At 35.8% G+C, this 22,136-nt stretch overlaps 1 protein-coding gene across 2 annotated transcripts in view; it reads right to left on the bottom strand.

Moving 5' to 3' along the window:
- Window positions 1-21,909, bottom strand: part of MTX2 (metaxin 2) — a 66,889-nt gene extending 44,980 nt beyond the window's left edge. For both annotated transcript variants that reach the window (XR_012072691.1, XM_006204893.4), the window contains exon 1: window positions 21,674-21,909. Coding sequence is in view for 1 of the 2 variants with exons in the window: in XM_006204893.4 (XP_006204955.1) it covers window positions 21,674-21,713 (40 nt within the window). In the remaining variant the exon portion in view is untranslated. The remainder of the gene's footprint in view (window positions 1-21,673) is intronic.
- Window positions 21,910-22,136: the final 227 nt, after the last annotated feature.

The raw sequence follows: 22,136 nt of genomic DNA, 5'->3' as shown, positions 1-22,136 counted from the left end.
AGACACTGAAATTATGTTCCTTGAGGGCACAAATGTGTCGTATGCATCTGTGTATGCAACACTGGGCCATGTTTTGCATACAACCAGTGTTCATTAATTGTGCATGGAAAGAAAGAAAAGAGATATTTAATTAAACCTACCATTCAATTCCCTAAACATTCTGGCCAATCAGAATTTTACTGAACTTAATATTATCAACTACATTAAAGTAACGGTGTCCTAATTCAACATTCTGATAATTTTAACTTTTGGTTAGCTATTTTGTGTGCATACTAGATATGAATTACAAATTTTCAAAACAATGGAGTAACATACATTTAGCATTAAATATATGCTGAATATAATTTAAGTGTTCTTTGATAAATCAGAAGCTTACGTCACTACTGCAATATCAGAGTTCTCGTACGAACAGGAACTTATATGTTCAATAATTCCAGTTAAAAGTTCATTTATCATCACTCCCATGGATTCTCTGATCTAATACACAGACATATGTAAAAGTAAAATAAATATTGTGACATATTACCTGACTGCAACCAAGAATAAAGAAGTTACCTGCAGAATGTGGAGAAGGCAGAACCCTCCTACACTATTGGGAATGTTGTTTCGTGCACCCATTATGGAAAACAGTATGGAGATTCCTCAAAAAACTAAAAATAGCCTTACTATATGATCTAGCAATCCCACTCTTGAGTATATATCCGGAGGGAACTCTAATTAGAAAAGATACATGCACCCCAATACTCATAGCAGTGCTATATACAACAGCCAAGACATAGAATCAAGTTAAATGTCCATCAACAGATGACTGGATAAAGAAGTTGTGGTATAGTTATACAATGGAATACTACTCAGCCATAAAAAAGAATAAAATAATGCCACTTGCAGCAACATGGATGAATCTAGGGATCGTCATTCTAAATGAAGTAAACCAGAAAGAGAAAGAATAATACCATATGATATCACTCATGTGTGGAATCTAAAAAAAAGGAAAAAAAGAAGCCACTAATGAACTCATCTACAAAACAGAAACAGACTCACAGACATAGTAAACAATCTTATGGTTACCAGGGGAAAGGAGTTGGGAAGGGATAAATTTAGGAGTTTAAGATTTGCAAATGTTAGCCACTATATATAAAAATAGATAATAAAAGAAAAACAAATTTCTTTTGTATAGCACAGGGAACTATATTCAATATCTTATAATAACCTTTAATGGAAAAGAACATGAAAACAAATGTATGTGTGTATATGCATGACTGGGACATTGTGCTGTACGCCAGAAACTGACACACTGTAACTGAGTGTACTTCAAAAATAATAATAATAATAAAATAAAATTCAGCTTCATTGCATAAAAAAAAGTTACCTACAAATACTAAAAGCTGTTATTAAGAACCTAAAGCTGGAAACGGGGCTGATGGAGTATATTTTCCTTGATCCAACATACAAACTATGTTTCAACTCAGAAATTATTATTGAAAACAAATTCTCAAAAAGTAACTCTGCCAAAACATTTGATGTTATCTTCACAAACAGAACCTATCATTTAAAAAGAGAAGGCATATAGACTGATATAAACCTATTATAACCATGCTATTTTAGCATCTTGGAATTCCAGTGCATCCATAGACCAGAAGGCAAGGAATGGCAGAGTATGCAGGGACTGATCAGCTGCCTGTCTCACCCATGAGCAGCTCAGAGTATACAAACATCACTGATTTAAGTACATCACATATATGAACCATCTCAAATAGTTACATTTTAAGTATGACATGGGAGAAGAAATGGCTGGCATGTTATTCGATAGACAGACAACAGTGAAAATCCTAACCTGTGTGGCATGCAGTAGATCTACAAATCAACCACGGAGCTATCTTTCTAGGAAATGAGCCTTCATAAGTAAGTCTATGAATCATGAACATTACCCACACATGGCAAAGTACAAAGCCTATTGCTTGGTTTGGGTAATATTAATTAAAGCCTTTTCATTGTGAATGCCTTTTATGTGAAAGACAAAATCCCAAAATACAATTTCTTCCCTACTCCTCTTTCTCAAGGGCCAGCAAGTCAATATCCACGCTTGCCTCTGATCATGTGCAAAAGAGAGGGATATTAAGAATTCAAAATCACAATGTTGGTAACAGACCTTAAAAATCTATAGCATTTAAAAAGAAAAATCTTTTTAAAACAATAATAAAACATTTTCATCTCTTACTAGTTTTACTTCAGTTGACCTACAGTGTTTTAGACCACAGACTAACTCAATAGCGAACCCTGTTTTCAATTTCTACCACCAAAAGCACTCCCTGATGTGAACCGCCTGCCTTAGAGAAGGGCCAACCTTAGAATAAATATAGAAGATGAGACTAAAAGTTTCTAAAAGGAGGCTGGTAGAAAGGGAGACTGAGGGAGAGCACTGTCCAATGCTGTCAAGGTGCAAATTACTGGTACTATTGGCACATCAAAAGTACTCTTTATGCTTAATACACATCAGTATTTGTGTGGCTGTTGGAATAAAGATCAACTTGGTCTTACACATCACCCTCTCTACATCTCTGGCCTCATCATTCCTCTCCACCCACTCTGTACACCAGCCACACTAGCCTTCACTCCATTTCTCAATTTATCACTACCCTTCCTGCCCCAGAGACTCAGTTGAGCTGTTTCCTCTGCCCAGGAGCAATCTTCCCCTCCTATTGTGTCCTCATATCTCAGCTCAAATATCACTTCCTCAGGCTGGGCCAGCTTCATGGATGTACAACCTGCGCAGCTGCACAGGGCCTGTACTTAGGACTCCATGATTGGTTTAATGTTCTACTGTGGCAGTCTTGGAATTCTTTTAAACAAGGGGCCCCACATTTTCATTTTGCACTGGACCCTACAAATTATGTAGCTGGTCCTGTTCTCAGGGGAGACTTCAGTGACCTCCCTGAATAGTTCAAACCCTCTCTTTCCAAGCTTAACTAGCATGCACACTCCTTTGTACCACTTAACACAGTCAACATTTTTACATGGATTTGAGGACTATTTGTTTATCTCCCCAAGTAGGACATAAGTACCATGAATCCAGTGTTCATGTCTGATTTTTGCTTACTACTTCATTCCTAGAACCTGGCCCCAAACAGGCAATTAGTAAACGGTGGCTGGATAAATGTTTGTGTTTATTATTACCAGTATCATTATTGTTATGGTTCTGTACTGTTTAGGCTAAGAATGCAACAGGGAAGGTAAGAAAACTACACATTATAGCCAAAAAAAGGAAACTTTTACCCAGAGAACTTCAATATTACAACCAATAACAAAACTATTAAAATATTAAACAGCTGCCTGAAATAGTTGGCAGAATCTAATTCTGTAAACTTACTCATGCATCGACCCTAAAACTGGAAATCTTTTTCTATGTTTAATATTAAATATATAATTTTCATTGGCCATTACTATTGTGACACTCCTAAGACCAACACAAGGCCCTCAACCATTTGACAAGTCATCTCACTCTTCCCTTTTCCACATTCTTTAACTCTAACCTAGAGATTACCACTTTTTAAAATCTCATGTCCCCATTAAAAAATATTTGAGTATGCAGACCCAAATAGAGTTGGAAATCACATGGTTGGTATTACTAACCTAATGAATCATGCACATTATAAAACATACACTAAAAAAGAAAGCAGAGGTAAAAAATAAATTGAAACCTAAGTTCCAATATTTTCTTCCTGTGCTTCAAAGGATTGTCTTGCATAAAACAGTGTATACATCTCACCCCACTTTGTAAAATACTGTTCTAATTAAATAACTACTTATTTGAAGTCTTAGCTGGGAACCCAGCCATTCACATGTATCTGAACAAAGAAAAGTCATCCTGTATTCTACTGAAATCATCTTTTTTGACCATATGTAAAGCTTGGAAAGAACAAACACGAATTCTTCGGCGGGGGGAGGGTATCCACCTACCCATCTACCTAATAAGACCTGCGTATCTTACCAGAGTACTTAAAATTTCCCCCATATTCTTCATACTTTCTCACCTAGTGACTTTGTTCAAATTATTCCCTTCTGTCCAGAATAGTCCTTCCCCTCCACATACCCAAATACTGTATCTTTTGTTTAAGACCAAGCTTAAATACTACCTCCATCAAGGCTTTTGTAACTAAACAAATATAATTTCTCCTTTATCTATACTGTTCATAGCAGTTTGTACTTGTCTTATATCATATATTGCTTTCTACTCTATTCTATTATGTCAGTATTTTATCTCCCTTTCTAGGCAGTAAGTTCCTAGAATGTAAAAAATTCCTATGGTCCTGAGATTATTTATTAAAGATTCAGCTTCTCAATTCCTCCAAACTGAATATGGCATTCATTATATGCCAAAATATGAGATTCAAATTAAACAAGATTTAATTTTTTTTGGTCTAAGTATCATTTAAAACTAATATCTTTACCACAAGAGTTCCAAAGTAAAATTACCCATCTGTCAGAAATTAATCCTCTCACAATCAGAAACTATTATATCATTTTCATATCAAAACAATAACTTACTTTACAGTACTCTTAGTGACCTACATTAATTCATTCTTGAAAATGAGAATGACTTCTTATTCCCTAACATAATATCCATGAAAGTTCTTATCATTTTTATAAAAAAGAAATATATTCCTATTTTATAGATATAAATTTTAAAACTCTAGAAATAAAATCTAGAAATAAGTAAGCTCATAGAAATAAAGCAAATTATCAGAGCACCTCATAACTTTCTATCAACTAACATTATCAAAAGTCTTTTACCCCCTTTATCTTTCACTTTCTTTCTACTTTTGCCCAGGCAAAATTACCCTGAGTATTTTATACTCACGTCTCTTCTACAAGAGCAAAGGAGATTCCTCTTAAAAAGTTTCAATCTTTAGTGAGAAAGAGAGGTTTTTTTTTTTTAATCTAACTGAATGTTTTTAAATTTTTCAAAGAAATTTTCTACTTCCTGTAAGTATTTATGTTGGAGTAGAACAAAGTAGAAAAAGAGAGAGAACATATACTCTTGGAATTTTGAAAGCCATAAGATAAAATAAATAATGCATAAATAAATATAAATCTGTGCTAGAAATGCACGTGCCCATCATAAAGTAACACCCATTGCCCCCCAAAATACATATTTGCTTCTCATTTAACTAACTTTAAGGTACCTACTATTTTTAAGCTTTATTAACCAAATAACAAAAACATCAATATTCTTTACTACTAATCCATTACAATTTTTAGAGAAATGACTACAGGCCAGCGAATTCACATGTATTCTCCTAGGGGTCTCAAAGACTCCATTTTACCTGCAGTATTCTCTCAAGTGTTAAGTTGGGTGATAAGTCATTCTAGTGGCAGATGATCTATCTATTATATTCAATTCAGGGTATTTCACAGTACGAAAGTGCTATGACCTAATAAACAAGTCTTATTCCAAAGTCCATTTCTTGACGATCTAATCTAACAGGACAAGAGAAGGGCCATGAAGAGATGCCCTCTGTTGTCATTTTTTTTTTAAGTTCTGCATTCTTAATGTACAACATGACTCCTCTGGCATATGAATGTAGGTGAAGACATAATTTGTAGAATAATAGGCACTATTATTACATGCTGCTTCAGTACTGTCATATTTCCAATCCATCAAATTGATTAATGCTATAATAACTCAATACAAACCTATCATTTGTGCACTAATGAAGTCAAACTCAGTTTATCCTTAGGCAAATAGATTCCAAAAGCTCATAGATGTCATCTCTTCAGTTTCCAAAGACTCTTTAGACATATACAAAAGGAGTAAGAAACACTTGTAACCTGTCTCCAAATTTGGATGTCTTTCTGCCATAAGTGTAAATGCAAATACTACTGATATAACAAAATGCTCAAAGAACATTTGGCAGCTCTTAAACATGAACAAGTTGCTGCAAGACACATAGAGAAAAGACAGAAATAAATTTACTGGTTTGACATAAATACTATACTGGTGATCTGAGTGATATCAACATAGACATTAAGTTCAAAATCTGTCAAGTTTTAGGCAGTTATGATATGAAGTCTTCATTTAAGAGATATTTTTAAGATGTTTAGACTTTAAAAATGATATGTGACTATCAAAACTAGGATTCTAAGAGCTATGTATTAGATTCAATAACAATTCAACCTGCAAACTATAGCACAGTTCAAAGATAAAACATTCCCAGCTAATACTAATCATGAAATGATTAAATACCAATGCCCCTAAGCTACTGTTTCTTAGGGGGTGTTTAATGATACTATACAGGATGTGTAAGCAGGAAGTGACTCTTCCCACAAAAGGAGTTAAAAACCATTCTCCCATCACCTCAACAGTCAGAGATCATTGTTCATGTCAGAAACTGGTTCATGTATTGAATAACACTGGGAATATACACAATATTTTATAATAACTATAAATGGAATATAACCTTTAAAATTGTGAATCACTATGTCATACACCTGTAACTTATATAATACTGTACATCAATAATATTTCAATTTAATAAAAAAGAAAGTAACATGTTAGATGATGGAGAGGGACAGTGTCATGCTGTCATTTCCATAAACCCACTGACAGGCAGTATTTCATAACATAGCAGTAAGGCTACTCTCTGTCTTAGTCCATTTGGACTACTATAACAAAACACCACAGATTGGGTGGCTTATAAATAACAGAAATTTATTTGTCACAGTCTGGAGGCTCAAATTCCAACATCAGGGTGCCTGCAAGTCAGGTTCTGGTGAGAGATCTCCTACAGTTTGCTGACTGCCAACTTCTTGCTGTGCCTCAGATGGTGGAAGGTGCTAGGGAGCTCTCTGGGGTCTCTTTTATAAGGGCACTAATCCCAATCATGAGGGTTCTGCTCTCATGACCTAATCACCTCCCAATGGCCCTACCTTCTAATACCATCACCTTGAGGATTAGGATTTCAATAAATGAATTTCAGGGGGACACATTCAGATCACAGCAGCTACTTAAAGAATATAGTGCAAAGAAGTGCAGATAGAAAGATTAAAGATCACTCTGGATTGAAATAAGGGCCCTGAAGCAAGAAGCAGATATTCTAGGATAGAAGTGTAAGACACAAATACAAAGGGATTGCCAGACTCTGGAAGAAGAGTCACACTAGAACTATTCCCTTGGCTGTAAGTTATCAGTTTTTATGGAAAAGAAACTTCTTGAATGACATTAGAATCCACTCTATAGTCTTTATTCTTCTTGTATATAAATATGTATAGTAAACTGTACATAGCTCTCATTTTAGAAAGTAAATTTAGCCACATTCTATAAATCTATTTTATCAGTTATTCAATAAATATTCACAGAATACACAAACACACATTAAAAATTCAGGAAAACTAGTAAAGGGCAGAACTTCCCCCCTTACAATCAAAGCTGGGGCCCAAATGAAACTAGAGAATAATGAGAATCTATCTCTTTCTGGTCAAAAACTACCTAGACTTCTACCCAGGCAGATGATGATGATGATGATGATGATGGTGGTGGTGGTGATAGCAGTTATGATTCTCCAAGACTCCTACAGCTAATATCCAGAATATATAAAGAACTCTTACAACTCAATAATAGAAAAAAGACAAGTAACTCAACCTTTTCTATGGACACAGAATATAAATAGATATATCTCCAAAGGAGATAAATGAATGGCCAACAAGCACATGAGAAGATACTCAATACCATTAGTCATTAGGGAAATACAAATCAAAACCACAATGATTTCACATCCATTAGAACAGTTATAATCAACAAGACAGACAATAACAAATGTTCAGAGGATGTGGAGAATTTGGAACTCTCAGTCACTGCTTGTTGGTGGGAATATAAAAAGTCTGGCAGATTCTCAAAATGTTAAACACAGAATTACCATTATGATTCAGCAACTCCACTCTAGGTATTCACCTAGAAGAAATGAAAAAAAAAATATCCACACAAAGATTTGCATAAGAATGTTCACAGCAGCGTTATTCACGATAGTCAAAAGGTGAAACAACCTAAATGACCATCTACTGCTGAGTGGATAAATAAAATGTGGTATGTCCATACAACAGAATACTACTTCGCAATAAAGAGAACCCAAGTATTGATACCTGTTACAACACAGGTGAACTTCAAAAGCATTATTCCCAGTGAAAAAAAGCCAGTCACTAAAGAAAACACATTGTATGATTCCATTTATATGAAATGTTCCAAACAGGCAAGTCTACAGAGACAGAAAGTAGGTTAGTTGTTGACTCAGGGTGGGATGGGAATGGGAAATGATTAATGGGCAAGATTTGGGGTGATGAAAATGTTTGTTCTACAACTGGATTGTGGTAATAATCACAACTCTGCAAATATACTTAAAAAATCATGTAATTGTACACTTTAAAAGGGCATATAAGTTACATCTTAGTAAAGCTGAAGTAAATAGATTTTAAAAGAGTCTTACTGCCTTTATTGTGCACAGAGTAATGATCTCACAACAACCTTATGAGGTAGACACTACTATTATTATCCCTATTTTACAGTAAGAAAACTAAGGCACAACCCTAAGTAATTTGCCCAAAGTCATAGCACTAGTAAGTGACAAGAGCCAGGGTTTGAACCCAGGTAGTCTGGCTCCAGAGTCACTGAACTCATGCAACTGTATTCACTAACCCTTCACAGAGCCATTCATGGGTAATAATAATTATAATTAATTAATTATAATTAATTATAATTACAATCATCCTACAACAATAGTTCTCAACCATTCTTGTGTAAGAATCACCTAAGGAACTTCATAAAATTGTGTACTTCCACCAAACCCTAAACTCAAACATATTGATACTACAGAAATGAAGGCCAAGAATCCAAACGTGCCATAAGCACTCCCAGTAAATTTGATGCAGATGGTCTGTGAACACCACAAAAAAAAAAAAAAAAAAGACTGTCTCCAGGAATAAAGTACACTTGAAATAAGACTAAGTTCTTTCTTTTCACCCCTTTCATTCATTCAGAGAATGTGGTAGTAAGGATCTGTGCAGATTAATTTTATTCAAGAAGGTTTTTGTCCATCTTACTCTACTTAAGCATTTGTGGATATGGCTTAAAGCCATGTTTTAAAACATGCTTTAGTAACATGTTGCAATTTTATAGTGTTCCAGAATAAGCTTTTAAGATTAATGAACTCAAGCCACACTTATTCTGAAACCAAAAAAGTTATTAAATGATAGTTTTTCCATTAGATGTAATCAATAAAGAAAGTAAAATTAAGTTAGTAGTCATGAGACTTGAACATGAGCCTTCTGACGGCCTATTCATGTGAAACTAGAGATCACTTTCAAAATGGTGTTCAAGGATCAATTTCATAAAACTGACAAACTTCTGGAGGTTAACAAGGGTCAAGAAAACAAACTCACAGCATCAACAAGCCAATAATTCAGGCTAAAGTGAACACAAGTTAAGCTGAAAACCTTCCATTCTTACTCAGTAAGGATACATGTGTCATCTCAAGTGGTTATATTTCTATTTTGTCCCATTATAAAATTGATCCACCATTTTTCATTAATTTCCAACAAAAAGCAGGCCAACTCCAGGTGATTATAAATAGATATGAACCTTGTAGCTAAGACTCAAAATTTGAATTCTCTTTTTAAAAATGGTAATCTGTAATTCATACAAAAAGAAACACTAACATCATGTCTGAACTTTTCTCATAAATAGAGATGAATATGAGATCAACACCAGAACTATACAAAAACAGATGGTTAAGATTAAAAGTGCAATTTCTGGCCAAAAAAAACAGAGAGAAGACAAACAGTCCCACACAAGTATCAGACCCCAACATTATTAGCAATGTTAACCTTCAAAAATTTAATGGTTCTCTAAATCTAATTCTAGAAAATGGAAAATAGAAAATAAATGTCCCTATAACTAAGAAGCAATTCTTCCCACTACTCTAAACCAATTACAATCATTGTAATAATAGTACCTATTATTTTCAGTATCTATGTTCTCTAATATCAAACTAGGTAACCAAAGAACTCTCTGTTCCTCCTCCCTCACTCTCTCAGCCAGCCATGAAACAAATGACTCTCTACAGAGGATTTGATCTGTTTTTATATCTCCAGAAATCTTGGCAGAACTGCAAGATTCCCCAAGAATAAACGAAACAAAACAAAACAAAACAAACAAACCCAAGAAATAAGATAATATAATCTAACCATCACAGAATCCCTTCATGAACAGGACAGGAGCAAAGCAGTAGAAAATCCTCAGAGAGCTAGAAAAAAAATATTTTAAAGCACTTAACTGAACATCCATGGGTTATTAAACTTGTAAAATGTTTGTAAACTTGTAAAATATCTATGATAAAAAGATAAAGATGAATATAAAATTCACTGCTCTCTAGAATCTAATTTTGTTGAGCAGGTGAGAATCTAATTTTGTTGAGCAGGTGGGGCACAGAAAAGGGGGCGTGAGAAAGAAAAAGAGTTGATGGAGATAAACACAGACATTTACAACACAATAAGTGAATACAGGTGGTGTAGGAAAACCACATATGTCTTCAAGTCAGACCTGGGTTCCCCTCCCAACTCTACAACTTACTATCTCAGTGACCTTAGCCAAGTTGCATAACCTCTTCTTGCCTCATTTACTTCATCTGCAAAAAGGGGAAATATTATCTACCATGTAAAATTGTTGGAAGAATAAAATTAGATAAACTGTGTAAATGCCATACATAGTCTCTAAGCTCACAGAATGTACTCAGTAATTATTAACATAAGCACCAGACCAGAGGTATGTATAAAGCACTACAGGAATCCACTTGAAGAAATAACCTGCTTGAGGAAGACTGGAAAGAATTCGTAAGAGATAAAATCTGAGTTAGGTCCAAAAAATAATCACAAGTGTGCCAGATAGAAGGTGACGGGCAGGGAGAGGAGTTGAGATGTTCACTAAAAATCTAACACCCCTGAATCAGTTTGAGAGAAGGGAGGTAAAAGAATCAGTAAAGACTTCCTAAACTAGCATTTCTATTATACGATACACCATTTTATATTGAAACTAACTGTTTCAGTGGGTATGTCCTACACAAGAATGTAAGTTCATTAAAGGAAAGAACTGTGTTACTCTTTTTCGTACCCCAGCACCGAGGAGAGCACCTAACACAAATTAGACACTCAACCTAACAAATACATTCTGTGGAAAATACAAGCAGGTCTTTTGCTATCTAAAACCTGAAAGATATCTGAAAGCAAAAAAAAAAAAAAAAAAAAATTCTATAAACCTAGAAATAAAACCATCTAACCAAAATAAGGAATGATAACATTTCAACAATATGAACTAAATTCAACAGTGTAAACTCATGAACTCATTTTCTGTCCAAATTGTTCAATGATTCCTAACTAGGGGTGTATAGCCTAATCATCTATGGAATGTTTAAACAAATATATACCTGCCTTAGAGCTACCCTCACATACAAGTCTTTGGTGAGAAAAAAATGGAATGCATGTGCGAGTGTGTGCATGCAGGTGAGAAAGTGCAAAGGAGACAGCCTGGCTCACTTGAGAGCGCTCCACAGATAACTGACAGCAATGTGCAATATCACCCTCGCCCCCCCCCATCCACCCCCATGCCCCCAACCCTCATCCTATTTTAGAACCTCTATTTAGGTTATGAGTAGGACTAGTCAGGTCCCAGCTCTAATTAAAACAGACTCAGTTGAGCCCTCTGCACACTGTATTACCACCTTGGTGACCATGGCAGAGTATATTTCTTAAAGATGGCCACAACAGTATCTCCCACCCCACAAGCTCTTCTAGAAACCTCTCCCCTCCTACCCCGATCAAGAGGTAAAGTCTGATTCCCCTACCTTTGAACCTAGGTACACTTTTATCTGTTGTGACCAACAGAATATGGTGGGAGTGATGCCGTGAGACTTCCAAGGCAAGGTCTTAAAAGGTGATGCAACTTCTCCCTTGTTAGGCTGGACACATGTCTGGAGAATTGAGACATCATGTAAAAGGTCTGAGGCCTACCTACCCTAAGGCCACCAGGCTCTGAGAAAGCCCAGGTCACATGGAGAGGCCACATGTAAGTATTACAGAAGACAACCCCAGCCGAGTTCTTAGTCATCAACAATTGTCAGACACGTGAGTGAAGACACTTACAGATGTTCCCAGCCCTCGGCTGTTGAATCGGTCTTCCCAGGAGAGGATCCAGACATTGTGAAGTAGAGACAAGACAGTTCTCCTGTAGCCCATCTGACTGACAAACCTGCAGCATCCGTGAACATAATAAAATGGCTGTTCTACTCCTAAGTCGTGGTGTGGTTTGTTATGCTGCAATAGTAACTGAATAGTTACAGTTTTGATAGTTATTAAGAGTCACAGCTTTATTATTAAAGACAGAATTAAATGTTGTTCACCTTAAGTCTCAGAATTCCCTCTATTCATCTAAATCAATTGTAAACCTGACTTCTACCATGTCACATTTATAAATTCCACTTTACTGCTGTAAGCATAGATTTTAACATGTCCACCTTCCCTCCAGTCAGTTCCACTTTATTAACCCATTACTTTGAAATTTTTATCTTCCTAAAATCTCAGTCTCTAACTTCCTGACCACAACACTGCTCCCTGGCCTCTAGTCCCCAGAATTTGGAACTCAGTAACTAGAATGGCTTATTTCCATCATTTAAAACTCTGGTCTGATGGCAGCTGCTTCATTACTCAGGAAATGAGAAAAAAGCAAATTGAAGAGATAAATAGCTTAATTATGCTACATAAGCTCACATCTTATCATAAACCTTTTTATAACAAGCAGACCAGTAAAGTCATTTAACTATGATACAAAGATAATCCAAGACAATATAAAATGAAAATTATCTTTAAACTGTATTCCATGATTTCTAAAACTTATCTCCCTTTCTAAACATTTATTTTAATATTAAAATTATTTTACCTTCTCCAAACAGCCACCAAATGACAGTATGGGAAAATCAGTACAAGTGTATGGAAAGGATGAATCTGCTTAAGGAGAAAATATATCAAGAATAATTCACAATCTCAATTGTGGAATTAAAGAAGCTTCAGCTAAAACTGGAGTCAGGACATGCCTGTGCAGGGAGCTCTCATGCTCCCATCATGCACTGTAAATTATTCCAAACATTAAGACACATAAGCCTACATCTCCTGCACAAAGGTGTTGCCTACCTCTCTCTGAAGGATGACAGCCCAGCCAGCCAGAAACTGTTAGCAGCCCAATCAATGAGAAGCCTCGATACTTTGCACTCCCAGTTCCCTCCAAGTTCTTTTGGTTATTATAGCCTCTCCCAACCTCCCCTCTTCCAGCCTTCTCTCTATAAAAACAAGTTCCCCTTCCTAGTTCTCTGGATTTGCCCATGGTCTACCATAGTTCACATATCCTGAACTGCAATTACCCCTAGCCATTCCCAAATAAACTGGCCTTTGCTAGTAAAATAACTGACTATTACATTAAAGTTGATATGACTAAAGAATAAATATCAATTATCACTGAAATAATTAACATTACTTAACTAACTCTCGTCTACTAGCCAAACCACAATGTTGAATTGATGATTAGTAAAAATAACAATGATGATAATGTAATGAAAAAATAGTAACTTTTATTTTTATACTGTTTCTTATTGATATCTTTTTAAAATGTATAAAATAAGAAAATCAGGAATATTATTTATAATTCATGATGCCAAAACATTTCCTATAACATAAAGGCTTATAAATCAAAACAAAAGGAGGTCAAGAAAAGGCCAGATCATCAAAGCATCAGCTGCCAATATTACCTCACAGAAATACACACTGGAGTAATGATGGGCTCTTCATGTCTAACAGATGATACAATTTACTTGAATCAAGTTCTAGTCAGTGCTCTAATTTGACCAGGTAATGAAATATGATGTGTGGGAGGAAATGTCATTATAATATCTAACAATACTATATCCCCTGGGATAAATAAACACAACAGAAATCTTTTTTTTTTATCCAAAGGCAGGTTAAGTCATGAAGAAACTTCTTTAGTTTACAAAAGTTCTTAGACATTATAGATATATAATCAGCACAAAAATATAGCTAAGTGTATAAGCATAATAAAATGCTTTTTATGGTTTCTATTTTGCTAACGCAGTTATAGTTAATGGGAATTGCCATGACAAAATGACTTTTTATGAAAAGAACCTTCTTTATTACTAACCAATCAAATTTCATTTTTATTACTGATGTAGAAAGTTCAAAACCATGATTCATTTATAGAGCGTACAAAAATAAGAAGTGTTCAAGAATAGAGTAAAGGATCATTTACAAAGCAATAAAAAATTAAAACATGCATTTCTCTTACTGGCAAGGCAGATACTTCTACACATAAACGTCTATAGCTGGATTTGCTGAATATTATAACTTCGGTCTTTGAACAAAAAATGAGAAGCCTGACTTTAATATCTCATCTCCATTTGACATCTTCAGTCCATCTGATAAGTGCTTATCAAGAAACATCAAAAATATTTGAAAAATGTTAAGAAGTCTGATGATGTTTTCTTTCAATTTTCACTCAGATATGGAAGGCTTCAGCTAATATTAATAACTCAAAGTCTTCACAGAAGAAAGAATGACAAATTTTATGGGGCACACATCACTAAAATCTTTAAAGTTAAAAATGAAAAATCATGTAATTTCAGAGTATGGAATGTTAATAAAGCATACAAGAAAATCAAAACTCCCATCATGCTTAATATGGACTTAAAAGATCAGAAACAAGCCTTTCAAGTGATCTTAGCAGCATACCAAAGTTTTCTAAAAGGAAACAAAACATTGCCTCTAAGAATTTGGTTTCCAACCTATTCATGAATACAAGTTATGATAAAAGAATAGAAGGCCACACTGCTGTCAATAAATTGTATTTTGCCTCTAATCTTAAGTATAACCTATTATGTCTTTGTTTTGCTTCTCCATCTGCCTCCTTAATATCAACTTCACATGTACCAAGGTGATAAGCACTACAATGTAAGACAATTCATTTGACTAATATGAATGTAAAAAGATTCTCTGAAATGTTATGGCCAATTCAATAACTGTTCAATAATTGCTCAGTGTCTTCTTCAATACTGGACAATCCTCAGAATGCTGACTATAAATAACTAACAAAATATCTTTATTTTCAAGAATAAAAGATGAATTTTTTTCAAATATCTGCTGCAATTATCATTATTAGATATTCGATATACAGATTTAAGAGCCCCATTATTTTCTTCACTCTCAATAAACCTTGTGAGCAATAGAACCACTTCTATTTTATAAACGACTTGTCACCATCATTTTCCTCTTCTTTGAGCCTCTAGAACCCTTCTGAAATGCTTTCAAGGTCCAGTTTTCCCAGTATTCATGCAGAAGAAAGAAGGAATAAAAAACACTTTATTACTGATATTAAAAATTTTTTTAAACATGCCTATACTGATTATACTTTCAAGATGCTTGCATATGGGTGCCATGGAACCCTGTAAAACTACCTTCCTAGATCATACCATAAATTAATGCTACTGCTAGAATGAAATTATTAATAAATTTAAATAATTAAGCATCTGTGTGCCTACAATGAGATAAATGAAAGACTCCAAATCTTCTTTTTCATCCTTAATATAGTTTACAGAGCTTCTAAATAAAGAACAGAACAGATACTCTGCTTTGAAAAGAATAATCACAGTATGATGAAATTAACTGATATGCTTAAAATAAATCAATGCATTAGTGAAGTAATAAGATCATTCAGAAAAGACAGCACAGAAGTTAATAAAAAATAAAGACACTGGACATTTTTTGCTGTCCAAAATGGCAATGGGATAACATTACAAAGGCAGCATCCTCAAAGGTGCCTGGGCAACAAAAGTAATAACAGAAACTACCAGATACTGAACACCTGGTACAAGGTACTTCAAATACGTTATAAAATATACTACCCCCCTTTCATAAAAAGGGAAACTGTGGCCTAGAAAGGTCTGCACAAGATCATACAACAAAAGGCAGAAGTGAGCTCAGTTCTGTCTTACTCCAGTGGCCTTGCTCCTAACCTCTATTACCTAATGGAACTTCAATTTCCTCATCTAACAGAATCAAATTGTTAATATTAGCAATTATGTATGTAAATCATCTAGCACAATGAGTCAAAAATGGCCACTTACTCTTCTCATTAACCAGGTACTTAGCAGCTACATTTTTAAGCCTAGAACTTTTTGGCAATGTCTAATAAACAGATCACCACTGAAAAAGTCTGAGTATTTATATCTATGACCTACCCTGAACATTCAATTTTATGGTGAAGAGAAACATGGCTTGAGCTTATTAAAGCTATAATCTTGAAATGAATATCTTAGAATAATTTGTTATAGGAGTAATTTTAACACTATAATAACTGTTTATAGATGTTTTATATTACTGAAATAAATTACGTATTCTATTTATAAGTAACTTTTAAAAGCTTTACCAAACTTGTGTCTTTACACAGGAAGTCAGAGGCAAAGCCCAGTAAAAGAGAAAAACTGACAGGTAAATGGAACTAAAATTAATATTAATGAACACCTATTGAGTGCTTACTATGTGCTAGATACAATGCCAAGCATTTTCTGTCTTTTCTCATCTAATCCTTAAATAATCTATAATTATCTTTATCATTTTGCATATGAGACCCCAGAGGCTTAAAAAAGGCAAGGAATTTGGCCAAAGTCACACATTTAGCAAGTAGCCGAATAAGAACCCAGGTCTGAATCTAACTTCAAAGTCCACAGGAAGCATAAAAGCAAGGTGAAGGAAGTGAACAGCACTGTAGGAGATTCCTGCTGTTGGGCACTCAGCACCTCTCCTGCCTTTTGGGGCTATCTGGTGGCACTGTGGAGCCCTAAAGGCTGGAGCCACTACTTGTAAAAGATGGGCAAGTGAGTCAGACCTGTCCGTCACAGTACTCCACCCTTTTGGCTACAATGACTACTACAAATGCCAAACTGACAACCCAAATGGGAATACTCAGTACTCCCGGGGGATATGTTCATACCTAACTGACTGTTTAAAAAAATATATTTTTTAACCTGAAACTCAATGTATTGGAAAATCTTTCTATTTAAAAAAACAAGCAAGTTCTAAGAAAATTTAAAATACACAGGCTAATACAAACTTGTGGTTGCCAGGAGGAGGGACAGACTGGGAGTTCGAAATTTGTAGATACTGATAGGTATAGATAGAATAGATAAACAAGTTTATACTGTATAGCACAGGGAAATATATACAAGATCTTGCGGTAGCTCATGGTGAAAAAGAATGTGACAAGAAATATAGGTATCTTCATGTTTGACTGAAAAATTGAGCTCTACATTGGAAATCGACACAACATTGTAAACTGACTATAACTCAATAAAATAAAAATTTTTTAAAATAAATAAAATACACAGGCTGTTATAAAAGAGCTCAGAAACCGCTCAATATCAGGACTATTTTCATCCTTCTTTTAAAGTTCTTAAACTAGCATATCATTATCTAGAGATCCAAGCTATTAATTCAAAGTCATAATTTACCATTCCTTCCATATTACTGAGTTTAAAGAAAGATTCAAAATTCTCTCCCACTTAAAGAAATTTATCCAAGGAAACTACTCAGTTAGATATACAACTATGTATATGCAAGCACTGTTTAGAACAGAGAAAACTCATATATACCTAAGATGGATTTGAGGTGCATCAACCTGACTAGACTGAACTACATTTGCCAGAATTCCCTTTCTACTATGTTTCTGATTAGGGTGCCCTACAAGGGCTATCCACCAGCAGGTGATGGGAAAACAGAAGAGAGAGAGAATAGCTATTACGTAGCAAACACCTCCCAGATATTCAAGTGCTACTCTAGGCCCTGCTGTGAAGGGTTTTTGCTGATATAACTAAAGTCCTTGATCACTGACTTTATGTTTATCAAAAAGGAGATTGTCCTGGGTGGGCCTGATTTAACAGAGGGCCTAAGTCCTCCCTGAGATCAGGCTGCACTGCTCTCTCTTCCTCCAGGATCTCTCCCTCATGGCTGTCTGCCCTGTGGACTTAGCATTTGCCAATTCCATGCAGAGCCAGAACTAGAGCTAGAGCTCCTACCACTTCTGTTTCTCAGGTTGAACAAATACAACACTCCAAGTACTCATCAGAATAAGACTCAATAAGCTAATTATGATTTCTTCGTTACAACGAAATACTACACAACCATTAACAATGATGAAATCTATGTCACTCCATTCACAGACATGGAAAGAGATCTCAATATGTTGTATGACAAAACAGATTACCAAAAAAGTATGCATGTTATGTACTATATGTCAATTTTTTTTTTAATTTTTAGGGAGAGTACAAGAGGTAGCTTTGTTCACCAAAGTTTTAATGTTAAGGATGGGGTTTTAACCTTATAATTTTAGGTGATTTTTAGGAAAAAATGTCAGGTAGACTTACAGGCTAAAATGTGCTGAGTCTTAAAGGACAGACAGTAGTTATCCAAGCAAAGTGTACAGTTCAGGCAGAAGGCAACATTTGTCAAAGATGGACACTACAAATAATTCAGAAAGGCGAGCAATGAAGGGAAAGAGTGACAAGAGATGAGGCTGGAGAGACAGACTCAGACTAACTTATGGAGGGTGTTGTATGCCTCACTCCATCTACTGACAATGGGGAACCAATGATGGCATTAAAACAAGAGGAATCACATCTGCATTTCAGGAAAATAAGAACAAAACAACACCAACAAACAAAAACCCACTGAGGTTTGCAGTGTAGACTGTATTAGAAGGATACCAGACTAAAAGCAGGGAAATCCATTCAGAGACAACTGTACTAATCCAAGCAAGAAATAACAAAGCCCTAAACTAAGGTAATAATATAGCAGTGGAGGTGGATAGAGCAGCCACTAAGTCATAGTGAAGAGTAAGAACTGAAAGAACTTGGTGAGGGATATACTAGTAGGAAAGAGAGAGAAGTGGTTCCTTTAAAGGGAGTTCAGAGAAGGCTTCCAAAAAGATGTGCTTATGAATGAGGCTCTCAAGGAGGGCACTTCATGAATATCACAAATGGATGTAAGGTGCCTTTAAATGTTTCCAAAAGAAATATCAGTGTGGTGACCCGTTGAAATAAAGAATAACAAGCAAAGTGTTAAATACATTAAAAAAATACAGCTCTCAACCACAAAAAAAAAAGATTTACATTTACTTATTAACTTAAAATAGGACCATAAAAATATGTGTCTCTAATCTCTTTAGGTTGATATCTTCCAAGAAAACCATATTACTACCAGAAGTAGGATACTGTGAATAGTTGTTGGATTTAAGTCATACTTACAAGTCACTTACAAGTCAAATACAAGGTGTCATATAAATTATTGTTTTAGCCACCTTTTTTTTTGCTGTTGCCAAAATACAATCTTTGAAATTTTTAAAATTACAACCAATTAAATTCATTAGTAAAATAGTCTCACTCCACCAACACACTATCCTTATTACCCTGAAATTATTAGTTAAAATTAGTTGAATATTCTTCTATGTTTTTCTTTGTTTACATAAACATATACATGTTTATACAAGGCTTATTTATTTAATAACAATGGGTTCATTACATACATTACATATTCAATACACATATTATTCTATAACTTGTTTCTTCTTAAGATAATCAGAGTTTTCAAGCCAATATATTTAACAGATATACTTCTTTTTTGTATCTATAATAATGTGGGTTTCTATTAAATATGTATCTAGACATTCTTGGGTTTTTGCTATTACAAATATCACTACAATTATTATTGTTATATATTTCTCTAAATACTGGTCCTTATGTTTCTATCAGATAAATCCCATGAAAAGAAATTTCTGGGTCTATTAATAGCATTTAAATAAATGTTGCTATGTTAAGTTCCCAAAAAGTAGTGATAATTTACAGACTCACCAATACTTTGAGATAACTGTTTTCTCCATGCGGCTGTCAGTACTAGAAATTATCATACTCATTTTTGCCCAACTGACAAGGTGGAAATTAGCGATGGAGAGCATCTGTTCCTAAGTTCACTGATGATTTGCATTTTCCCATTTTGTGAATTGCCTGTTCGTGTCCTTTATCTTTGATTCTGTTGCGTTGTCTTTTTCTTATTAATTTGTAGAAACTTATGTCTCATCATACAAAGCTTTTAAAACTTATCTGCAATAAAATCTGCCCATTTCTTCTCCTATGATTTCTGGATTCTGTGTCTTGCTTGGGCTTCCTATGCTGTATCTCCTATATTTTTTCCTAATTATTTTATTACAATTTGGATTACTCCAAAAAGCTAAGATGGCAGACTAACAAAATTCTTAGAAATTCTTGTATTTCACTAACTGAAGCAAAGTTCCAAACTTATTAAAAGTTTAGTAAAAGACATTCATCATTTTCTCTTTACAAGAAATCACACATTAGGGAACATGTATACACTGTGATGATATCAATATCAGCATACACTGTGAAATTTTTTTAACATAGCAGCAATCTAAATTAATGATTTTTTTAAAACATAAATGGTAAAAATATAAATAATCATTGAAATCTCAAGATTATTCATTTATTCAGATCACAAATATTTATTGAGCACCAAATGACAGGTCCTCAGGATACAATGGGAGACAAAACAATTATGATCCCTGCTTTCATGAAAATTGCAATCTAGTGGGAGCTTCTCTCTCTTTTAGAAAACAATGTATTTATTTTAAGTGAAAAAAGGGAAAAAAGTATGTTCACACAAATGCAATGAAAAACATTTTGGCAAATTTTATGGCCCATTCGGTACTTTTCCATTGCAAAAATACTACCTTATTGTAAATGTACCTATTTATCCTGGTGACTGAATTTTTACTGTACTCAGTGAAAATACTACTGGGAAGTTTAACTCCATTTAAAGATTATCACTCATCAACCCACACCTACAATAGCTATGTCTAGTCTCACTTTCTCAACAATATTTCTCAATTTCTTTCACTACAGTAACTAAGAACCTCAAACAGAAAATATATTATAAACCTATTTACATCAGACATGTTCTGTCCGTCAAATCAAAGGTGTTCCCAACAATTTATGGAGATTTAAAAGTATGTGAATGAATCCTAGTGACCTAGAAAATGGCAGTATTGTTGCACGGAGCGGAAACTTCTGCGGCCCCTCAGTGACGACAGCGACTCACTGGTGACAATCACCTTAAACTTCAGGTCCCACACCTGGGACTGTCCCCACACTTAACCCTGAAGCCTGTGTAGGCCCGGCCCCTGTGACCACGCCCCCCACCTCAATCCCAATCCACGGCCTTCACGCACCCCATCACCTTCGAACCCAAAAGGCAGCGAGACAAAGCATTGCCCAAGAAAAACAGATGGGACTCCGGCCTCTGCGTGGTGACCTTGGCCAAGTTTCTTCCCCTCAGTTTTCTCAACCATGAGAAGAGGCTGGCAGTCAGTGCCGCCTCCGTCCCCAGGCCTGGGTTCAGCGTCTAATGCTTCAAATCTGGAGGAAAGCTGCGGTTCTAAAGCCCACGCTGCTCCCCACGACTGCCCCATGCCGCCCCCGCCTCCGTCCGGGTCCGCCGCCAAGCACGCTACCTGCGATCTGGGAGACGAAGGCTTCTGCCACTAGAGACATGTCGGCTGGGCGGCCCTGCGCCCGCGGTTCCCGCTCACCGCGATCCTCGGCGAACTCCTGCGCAACCCCGGCGGCTCCTGGCACCTAACAGGTCTGGCCCGGCTGGGGCGCTGACTCGCAAAGCCCACTCCGGCGGCAGCGGCGGCAGCGGCGGCAGCGGCAAAGACCCCAAGGTTACCGCCAGGCCCCTCCAAGAACTTCCGGCGCAGCTGACAGCGGCGCGCCAGCACTTCCGTCCGCTCCGCCTCCTGCCTCCTCCCGGCCTTCCAGGCCCAGGCTCGCCGCTGCTGGGGGCCCCCGGGGTGGAGGAGGGAGGAAGCAGATTGGTTCCCGACTCCGAGCTCCAGCCTAGGGGGCGGGCGGCCGTACCCCAGAAATTTTTAGTTTCCTTTGTAAGTGAGAATTTTGTATGCAAGTAACTTT

The sequence above is a fragment of the Vicugna pacos genome, chromosome 5 (genome assembly GCF_048564905.1).
Source record: "Vicugna pacos chromosome 5, VicPac4, whole genome shotgun sequence".
NCBI classification, from domain to species: domain Eukaryota; kingdom Metazoa; phylum Chordata; class Mammalia; order Artiodactyla; family Camelidae; genus Vicugna; species Vicugna pacos.
This window is presented reverse-complemented; position numbering and strand designations above follow the sequence as displayed.